This window comes from Sylvia atricapilla, chromosome 23, assembly GCF_009819655.1.
Source record: "Sylvia atricapilla isolate bSylAtr1 chromosome 23, bSylAtr1.pri, whole genome shotgun sequence".
NCBI classification, from domain to species: domain Eukaryota; kingdom Metazoa; phylum Chordata; class Aves; order Passeriformes; family Sylviidae; genus Sylvia; species Sylvia atricapilla.
Window position 1 is genome coordinate 5689597 of NC_089162.1, and position 10060 is coordinate 5699656.

General features: G+C 47.1%; 1 protein-coding gene across 1 annotated transcript; it reads right to left on the minus strand.

Moving 5' to 3' along the window:
- Positions 1–2803: 2803 nt before the first annotated feature.
- Positions 2804–8780, minus strand: LOC136371013 (placenta-expressed transcript 1 protein-like). Its single transcript, XM_066334781.1, has 4 exons — positions 8607–8780; positions 6165–6369; positions 4369–4427; positions 2804–3560 (listed from the first exon to the last, which is right to left on the minus strand). The coding sequence occupies exons 1-4, from the start codon at positions 8767–8769 to the stop codon at positions 3436–3438; spliced, it is 552 nt and encodes a 183-aa protein (XP_066190878.1). The 5' UTR covers positions 8770–8780; the 3' UTR covers positions 2804–3435.
- Between the last annotated feature and the right edge of the window lie 1280 nt (positions 8781–10060).

Below are 10060 nucleotides of genomic sequence, written 5' to 3' on the forward strand. Positions count from 1 at the left end.
ATTTTTTTGGGAGGAATACACTGAATTTTTTGAACCATTTTTTTTTTTCTTTTACGGAACAGTGACTTTTGCCAGGGGAAAACCAAAAACCCTGATTTTTGTGAAGAAAAGAGATTTTCATGAGGAAAAAGGACCTGGAGCCTCGCAGGGAATTCTTGGTGGAACTCCAAATTCCCAGCTGAGGGAAGGAGGGGTCGCTGGGCAGGGAATGAACTCCCCGAATTAAACATTAACCTCTGTCTGGGTTACTGAGTGATGAAATGCTTTGAAGGAGCACTCAGGTGACAGTGGGGACCAGGACAGCCCGAAAAGGTCACCGCTGATCCAGCAGAGGCTGCAGGAGCCACATTTCCACCTTTGGGGAATGTAAATGTGACTGGCAGGGGAACAACGACAGGAAAGGAGCCCGGGAAAAACCCCTTTACCTGCCCCTGAACAGGAGGAAAAATCCCTTTACCTGCCCCTGAACAGGAGGAAAAAAAAACCCCTTTACCTGCCCCAGAACAAGAGGAAAAACTCCTTTACCTGCCCCTGAACAAGAGGAAAAAAACCCTTTATCTGCCCCAGAACAAGAGGAAAAAACTCCTTTATCTGTCCCAGCACAGGAGGAAAAAATCCCTTTACCTGCCCCAGAACAGGAGGAAAAAACTCCTTTACCTGCCCCTGAACAGGAGGACAATCCCCATTATCTGCCTCAGCACAGGAGAAAACACTTTATGTGCCCCAGAACTGTTTTACCCCAAGCACAGGAGGAAAAATCCCTTTATCTGCCCCAGAACAAGAGGAAAAAAAATCCTTTCCCTGCCCTAGAACTGCTCTACCCCAAAGACACGAGGAAAAACCCCATTTTCTGCCCCAGCACAGGAGGAAAACCCCTTTTTATGTGTTCAGGGACACTGAAATGCAGTTTGATATTTGTTGTCCCAGGCTGTAATCTCAAGGAGAGGGATGAACAGAGGGATCGGAGCCGGGCATCATTTCCAGCGCTAATTAGGATTTTATTGGGTGTTGTGCACGGGAGTAGCAGGAGATAAAACCTCTCCCTATCTCTGCTAATTGCCCTCCCTGCGAAATAAAGGGCGATTTTAATGGCTGGGCACTAAAACAAATGCATTTCTCCGAAATTCTGCCGGAACTTTCCATGGATGCAGCGCTGCAGAGGCAAATTGTGCTGGGGAATTCTGTCTGCACAACCCAGTCCCTCCAGGAACCAGCAGGGAAAAGGGGGAAAGTGGAAATTGGGATGAAACAAGTGGAATTTATACTGATAGGGAGAATAATCTTGATTTTTTTTTTTTGAGGCAAACCGTGGAAATTGGGATGAAACAAGTGGAATTTATACTGATAGGGAGAATAATCATGATTTTTTTTTTTTTGAGGCAAACTGTGGAAATTGGGATGAAACCAGTGGAATTTGCCCTGAGAGGGAGAATTATCTTAATTTTTTTTGTTTTGAGGCAAACTTTTGTGGCTTTTGTGCAATTTGAACAAGGTGTCAGCAGCTGTTCAATCACAACTGTCAAAATTGACTGAGAATATTTCAGATAATTCTGGGGGAATTTAAATTAAAAATTCCCTCTTTGACCCGAGTGCCTGAGGAATATAAGTGGGCAGAGATAACTTTTGAATTCCTCGGAAATATAAATGAACATGCACAATTTTTTTTTCCCTGAATTTCTGAGAGATACAAATGGGCAGGAAATTTTTTTTCCCCCTGAATTCCTGAGGAATTTAAATGGGCAGGGATTTTTTTTTTTTCAGAATTCCTGAGAACTTTAAATATGCAGGGAATTTTTTTTTTCCAGAATTTCTGAGAACTATAAATGGTCAGACACATTTTTTTTTATTTTTTTTCTAAAATATAAATGGACAGGGAAAATTTTTTTTTTCAGAATTCCTGAGAACTATAAATGGTCAGGCACAATATTTTCTGAATTCCTGAGGAATTTAAATGGACAGACACATTTTTTTAAATTTTTCTGAAACATCAACAAGCAGGAAATATTTTTTTTCAGTATTTCTGAGAGCTACAAATGCACAGGCACATTTTTTTTTCCTTGTGCTTCTCAGCTCCTGTGTTAAATTTTCAAGCTCTTTTATTCCCAGGCTCCTCAATCCCTTGGGAATTCGGATTTTCCGGGCAGAAATGAGGGGATTTGCTCAGCTCCGGGCTGGGGAGGGCAGTTTAAAGCCAGTTTTGTTTTTCAGCTCTGCAATATTGTTGTGGTTTGGGGCTCAGCCTCGGGAGGAGGGAGCACAAAAGGATGAAAGGATCAAGGATCTGTTCCTGACCCTTCCCCCAAAATATCCCCTGGGTCACCCCGGGCAGGATCGCAGAGCTCAGGCCTCACCTTGTTTGTTCTTCCGTGTGCTCATCTCTGGGATCGAATCCAAATATTTCAGAGTCGTTTCAAACCTTCCTCCAACATCACAATGAAGCCAGGGGAAAAAAAAATGAAAAAAGAAAAAGAAAAAAACAAAACAAAACAAAAGAAAAAACAAAAAAAACAAAAAAAAAACACCAACCAAAAAAACAAAAAAAAACCCAAAAAAACAAAAAACCAAAAAAAACCCCACAAACAAAAACAAAAAAAAAATTAAAAAACAAAACAAAACAAAACAAAAAAACCCCAAAAAACACCCCACACAATAAAAAAACCAACCCACAAATAAATAATAATAATAATAAAAAAACAACCCCCAAAACCCCAAACAAGACAAAAAACAAACAAACAAAAAAACCACACCCCAAAAACCCCAAAAAACAGGAGGTCAAAGAACCAATTTTAATTCCTTCTTTTATTAAGTCGATTTAAGAAAGAGCAAAAAAATTCCTTCCCACAACTTGGCAAATTTCTAAACAAACGTTTTGCCCATATAAAAATACAAACGACAACAACAAAATCGAGACATCCATTGGCCCACACACACAAACAAAATCAGCTGTTGATTAAAAAAAAAAAAAACTAAAAGGAACAAAAAAAATGCCCATCTTGCCTTTCCAGATAAATACAAATTCAAATAAAACAGAGGGAAAACCAAGAGAAACTTTGTGATCTGCTGAAAGAACAAAATTTTGGTGATTTTGGACCGAATTTCAGCGTGGAGCATGGATTGTTGGAGGGTCCCCAGGCTGCCCTGGGTGCACTTTTGGGTCTCCCTGGAGGTTTCCAGGTTTGGGGCAGGAATTCTCCTCCCTTTGGGCTTTTTTTTGGTGCTTCCCAGAGCTGCAGGAGCTGAGATGACGGATCCTCGTGTGAAACTCTGCTGGCCCCTTTTTGTGTCTGCAATCCTGCCCAGAGGGACGGATCTCTGCTGGGAGATATTCCCTTCTGTGGGCAAAGGGCAGGATCAGCTGGGCACTGACCAAAAAACTGCATTATTCCCTGGGGAAGTGTGCCGAGGCACAGCACTGGAGCCTTGTCCTGGCTCAGCTCAGAGCTCTCTCGAGGAGAGCAGAGTGAGGAGCAGCAGCAGGGCCAGGAGCAGCAGGGAGCTGCTGCCAGCCCTGCACACCGAGTTGGGAGTGGTGATGGAGGGGGACACGGTGCTCTCCGCCCCTGAAATGGGAGAAAATAAAAAAAAATTAAAATTAAAATTCCGTTACGAATCCAAAGGAGGTTGTGTCCGACTCTGATCTTGTCGTTGTAAGGCACCAAAGAAAGAGGAGAGGCTCCAAATGTTTCAGCAGGAAAAGAGCACAGAAAAAAGGCTCTAATTGTCTGATTTTATTGCCTTTTATCAGGTGTTCCCACACAGACTGACCATGGTTGGGGAATAGGAACAACACCTCTCTGATCCCTTTGGTTAAACCAGAGAAACAGCAAAACCCCACCTGGAGAAAGGCTGTTTGGAGAGAGGAGAGTTGTTGGCCAGGATTGGTTTGAGAAGGAATTTTCTTGAGAGATTTTTTCCTTGGGAAAAAGTCAGCAGCTGCCAGCAGGATCAAATCCCTCAAACCCAGAAATATCAGGGCCCACACTGATCTCACAGGGACGAGGGGACAAACCCTCTGTGGGATGTCTGAAAACATCCTCCTCCTCCTCACTGGTGTCCTGTGGATGCCAGAGCCAGAACCTGGCAGCAAAGGCACAGCTCCCCATCCATCCCTGAGCGTGTCCCTGCAGAGATAAACCCGCCTGGCCTCTGCTCTGTACCTGTCTCACATCCCTCAAAGCCAAAAGGGGGCTCGAAAAGGTTTTAAATTGGAATTATACCCTGAAAAAGCTCTGTCTTTGCCTGGCTGCTGCAGGTGTGGGATGTCCCTCAGCCCCAGGCCCCTGAAGCCCTCTCTGCCCTGTCCCCAGAGCAGGAGTGTGTCCCCTCCTCGGTGTCACCTCCCCTGGGGCTGGGATGAAGAGTCTTTACCTGTGTCCAGTGTGTGAGTCTTGAGCTCGGTGCTGTTATCAGAGAGGACGAGATAAACCCTGTGGGAGGGGAGAGGACAAGTTCAGGGGAGAGTGTCTCATGGGGAGTGGAGAGGGGACACTGAGAGCAGGAGAAGGGACAGGAATTGTCACCGTCCCTGAAAAGTTTAAACAAAGATAGGAATTGTCACCGTCCCTGAAAAGTTTAAACAAAGTGTTTAAACAAAGGTTGGATGTGGCATTTGGGGCCAGGGTTTAGTTGAGGTTGGGTTGGACTCGATGATCCTGAAGGTCTCTTTCCAACCTGGCGATTCTGTGAATTCTGTGAATTTTGGAGCCGTCCTGAGCTCACTCCTGCCACACTGAGGTTTTTTGGGGGAATTTTTAACATCTGGGATAGTTTCTCCATCCCATTTCCAGGCTGGGCTGGAGATACCTGGTGGCAAGGTGACAATTCTCTGGGGACCATCAAGTTTGAGGCTGAGTTGTGCTGGCTCCCGAGGTGAGGCTGAGCAGGTTCAGGGCTCTGCTTCCCTTGGGACAAACATTCCCCATCGGCGCGAAAGGCAGGGCCATTCCCAGGGAATTAATCTGCACTTCTACCCAGGGGAGCAGCTGCAAACTCCCCAAAACAAGAACAAAAAGGAAAAAAAACATACAAAAAAAATCCCACCCCCCCTCCAAAAAAAACCCCAAAAACCACCCAAACAAAAAAGAAAACCAAACCAAAAAAACCCAACCAAACAAAAATCCCACCAAAAAACAAAACAAAACAAAACAAAACAAAAAAAAACCCAAAAAAAAAGAAAAATAAATAAAAAAATACTTAAAGCAAGCAACCAAAACCCACCCCCCCCCCAAATCCCCAAACAAAACAAAACAACTAAAAACGCCCCCAACAAACAACAACAACAAAAAAAAATCCCATTATTTTTGGGGTCTCCAGGTTTTCTCAGCCCCTACTCTAGAGGAGGAGGAGCTGACTGTGGGTTCTGTCCCAGCTGGAGGGCACAGAAAGGGAACAAACCCTGACATGGGCAAAAAAGGACTAAACACTCACCTGATGAGCACAGAAAGGGAATAAACACTCACTTGATGAGCACAGAAAAGAACTAAACGCTCACCTCACATGGACAAAAAAAGGACTAAACGCTCACCTGACACGACAAAAAAAGGACTAAACGCTGACCTGAGACTGGCAAAAAAGGAATAAACGCTCACCTCACATGGACAAAAAAGACTAAACGCTGACCTGATGAGCACAGAAAGGGAATAAACGCTCACCTGACAGGGACAGAAAAGGACTAAACGCTCTCCTGATGAGCACAGAAAGGGAATAAACGCTCACCTGCAGGGCACAAAAAAGGAATAAACCCTCACCTGACATGGGCAAAAAGGAATAAACCCTGAGCTGACATGGGCAAAAAAAAGGAATAAACGCTCAACTAACACGGACAGAAAAGGAATAAACGCTCACCTGAGGAGCACAGAAAAGGACTAAACGCTCGCCTGACATGGACAAAAAAGGACTAAACGTTCACCTGGAGGGCACAGAAAAGGACTAAACGCTGACCTGATGAGCACAGAAAGGGAATAAACGTTCATCTGACATGGACAGAAAAGGAATAAACGCTCACCTGGATGTGCACAGAAAGGGAATAAACGCTCACTTGACAATGACAGAGAAGGACTAAAGGCTGACCTGATGGGCACACAAAAGGACTAAAGGCTGACCTGACATGACAAAAAAGGACCAAGGGCTGACCTGATGAGCACACAAAAGGACCAAAGGCTGACCTGATGAGCACGGAGCTCAGGTTGCCGGCCGGGGATGTCCAGCTGGCCGTGCTCTGGCTGATGTTCAGCACCGCTGTGTCCACAGAGCTGCAGTTCCCGGTGGCTGCCACCTCCCAGCGCCCCACCGAGGCGTTCTGGGCGTCCAGAGCCTGCAGCAGGAGCTGCCCCGAGCTCTGGCTGTGGTTTCTGTCGTCCTTGATCGTCACTGGCAAAGGAGCGGGGTGGACAAAATGAGATTTCTGCCCTGCCAGGACCCCCGAGCCCGCAGGGGTTTGTTCACACAGGGTCCAGTCCTGCCCCTGAACAGGAGGAAAACCCCATCAACGTGCCCCTGAAGAGGAAGAAAAACCCCTTTAGGTGCCCTTGAACAGGAGGAAAAACCTTTTTACCTGCCCCAGAACTGCTCTGCCCCTGAACAGGAGGAAAAATCCCTTTACCTGTCCCTGAACAGGAGGAAAATTCCCATTATCTGCCTCAGCATAGGAGAAAACACTTCTTTATGTGCCCCAGAACTGCTCTGCCCCAGCACAGGAGGAAAAAATCCCTTTATCTGCCCCTGAACAAGACGAAAAACCTTTTACCTGCCCCAGAACTGCCCTGCCCCAAGGACACGAGGAAAAACCCCATTTTCTGCCCCAGCACAGGAGGAAAACCACTTTTACCTGCCCCAGAACTGCTCTGCCCCAGCACAGGAGGAAAATCCCTTTTATCTGCCCCAGAACTGCTCTGCCCCAGCACAGGAGGAAAATCCCTTTTATCTGCCCCAGAACTGCTCTGCCCCAGCACAGGAGGAAAACCCCTTTTACCCCAGAGCCGGCGGCACTCGGGGCTCAGCTCCTGCCCGGGGCCGCTCCTGGAGCCGGAGCCCTGCGCATCCCATGCGAATGGGAAAGGCTGGAAAAGGATCCTGTGCCTCAGCCTGCCCTGGCCGCTCGGGGCTTCTCTCCCCGGCACAAATGGGGCCGTGATCAGAGAGGAGCTGCTGGCCATGTCCCCGCGGTGTCCTGCTGTCCCTGCCAGCCTCAGGACAGCCCCGAATCCAACCCGAGCTGCCAAAGGCCACCAGGACCTCCAGGAGCTGGTGTGAGGTGGGAACTCAAACCTCAATTGCCATCAAACCTCAATGGCGTGCTCAAAAAAATTAGAAATGACAGTGAAAAAAAATCCAAAAGTTTGAAATAGCAGTGAAATTGAAAAAAAAAAAAAAAAATAGAAAAGGCAAAAAAACCTCCCAAAACCAAACCAAACAACCAAAAAAACCCAAAACAACAAAAAAAAACCCACCAAAAAACCCCAAATCAAACAAAAAAACCACAAAACCAAACCCCCCAAAAACCAACAATAAAAAAACCCCACCCCAACCAACTGCTGCAGGTGCAGCTTGGGTGAGAAGGAATCTGTTCCTCCTTCTCTTGGTCCTTCCGTGCAAGTTCAGGTAAAAAAAAAAATTTTAAAAAAAATATATATATATATAAAAGGGGGAAAAACCCCATCCAGAGGAGCGAAGGAGAACTTTGGGATTGAGCTGCAGACAACAGAACAATGAAATAGGAACAAAGAGGCGACAACAGCGGCGTTTACCCATCTCCTGCCTGCAATGAAGGATGATTAAAAGTAGAAAAAGAATGTTAACAGCTTCTCCAGTTTGAAAAGCAGAAAAAGAACCTTGCGGCTCGCCCAGGTTGAAAAGTAGAAAAAGAATATCACAGCTCCTCAAGTTTGAAAAGCAGAAGAAGAATGTTCTATTTCCCCGGTTTGAAAAGCAGAAAAAAAAAAAAAAAGTTACAGCTCCCCCAGTCTGAAATGTAGAAAGTTAGACTTGTCCGGTTTGAAAAGCAGAAAAAGGATGTTAGAGCTCCCCAAGCTTGAAAAGTAGAAAAAGAATATCACAGCTCCCCAAGTTTGAAAAGCAGAAAAAAATGTTACAGCTCCCCCAGTCTGAAAAGTAGAAAGTTACACGCTCCCCAGTTTGAAAAGCAGAAAAAGGATGTCAGAGCTGCCCAAGTTTGAAAAGTAGAAAAAGAATATCACAGCTCCCCCAGACTGAAAAGCAGAAAAAGGATGTTAGAGCTCCCCAGTTTGAAAAACATAAAAAGGATGTCAGAGCTCTCCAGGTTTGAAAAGCAGAAAAAGAATGTTTCGGCTCCGCCCGACTGAGAAGCAGCAGAAGGGTGTTAGAGCTCCCCAGACTGAAAAGCAGAAAAAGGATGTTCCATCTCCCCCAGACTGAAAAGCAGAAAAAGGATGTTCCATCTCCCCCAGACTGAAAAGCAGAAAAAGGATGTTCCATCTCCCCCAGACTGAGAAGCAGCAGAAGGGTGTTAGAGCTCCCCAGCTCTAGAAGCAGCAGAAGGATGTCACAGATCCCCAGACTGAGAAGCAGCAGAAGGATGCTCCATCTCCCCAGCTGGAGGAGCAGCAGAAGGGTAGGGCAGGGCTTACCCACGTAGGTTGTGTTGGCCCGGTAAACGTCGGGATTTGTTCCCACCGAGAAATTCCCGTCGGTGGCATTCCCGAGGCGAAGGCACGCGTCCATCCCCGGCTCTGCCTGCCCGGCCGCTGTCCCCAGCAGCAGCAGCGGGGCCAAAAGGACCCAAAATGCCATCGCCGCCTTTGGTGCCTCCTCCTCACCCACCTGGGCACTGAGAGAACCTCGCTCCTCCTCCAGCCCCTTTTATCCCCGCCGTTGGGATGAGGTAAATGCAAATTTTCCCCTCCTCCCCATCCAGCTGAACGCGTCCACACCCCCCTGGAGGTTTCACTGATAGAGCAACTTCCTCCTACCTGCCCAGCCTCGGGCAGAAATGCTGAAAATAAAGGGGTGAGCCCTCGTTGGAGGGGTTAAAATGGGCACTGGGGACGTCCCTGAGGAGCCCGTGAGCTCGACATCGAGTTCTGTCCTTTCCTGTGTCCCTCGGCATGGTGACAGCCCTTGCAGAAGCCCTGGAGATGTGGAGGAGCCTCCAGTCTTGCTCCCAGCTCTGCTCCAAGCTTTTCTTGAAGGCCAAAAATTCCAGAAAATGTGGAAAAAACAAAACCAGACAGAGGGAACATCCTTGTGGAAAAGCTCCAAATTGTTTCGGATCCTGATTGGGAGAAGCTGGAACACGAAGGGCCAAGACCCTGTTGTGGGGCTGGTCTCTCCTGACCCCCTTTCACAGTCCCTTCATCGCTGAACACGACATTTTCCTGCTGAGGACACATCCCTGGTGTGATTCCCTGCGAGAAAATTTGGCTGAACGCCTCAAACAACATCACATGAGGAAAAAATAAAACAAACCACCTCCAGTTCCTCTTTCCTCTCCTTCCTGGAGTTTTCCCCTTTCAACCCTCACGCCCTTGGCTGATTTTGAAGCTGATTTTGAAGTATTTCAAACCTGATTTCGGTGCTGATTTTGGAGTATTTCAAGCTGATTTTGAGGCTGATTTTGAAGTTTAAAAGCTGATTTTGGTGCTGATTTTAAGGCTGATTTTGAAGCTGAATTTTAAGATTTTGAGGCTGGTTTTGAAGCTGACTTTGAAGCTGATTTCGAAGTGTTTCAAGGCTGATTTTGAGGCTGCTTTTGAGGCTGCTTTTGAGGCTGATTTTGCTAGGGCTCCCGGAGCTGTCGGGGCAGCGCTGTGGGATCAGCCCTGGGGACAAGGGCAGCACTTCCCTGTCCCTGAACCAGCCGGGATTCCTCCCGTTCACCTTCCACCTCCTTGGGAAAGGGGCAGGAGCTGGGCCGGGGCGAAACCCGGCGGTAATTAGACGAGATGATCCTGAGTCAGCGTCCCCGAGCGGGGCTGGCTCCGGAGCTGCTGCCGCTGGTTCCAACCATCCAAATGAGCGCTGCCCAGAGGAGCTGGATCCCTCCAGAACAGAAAAGGGTGGCCTCTCCTTTCCCCCTGTCTGC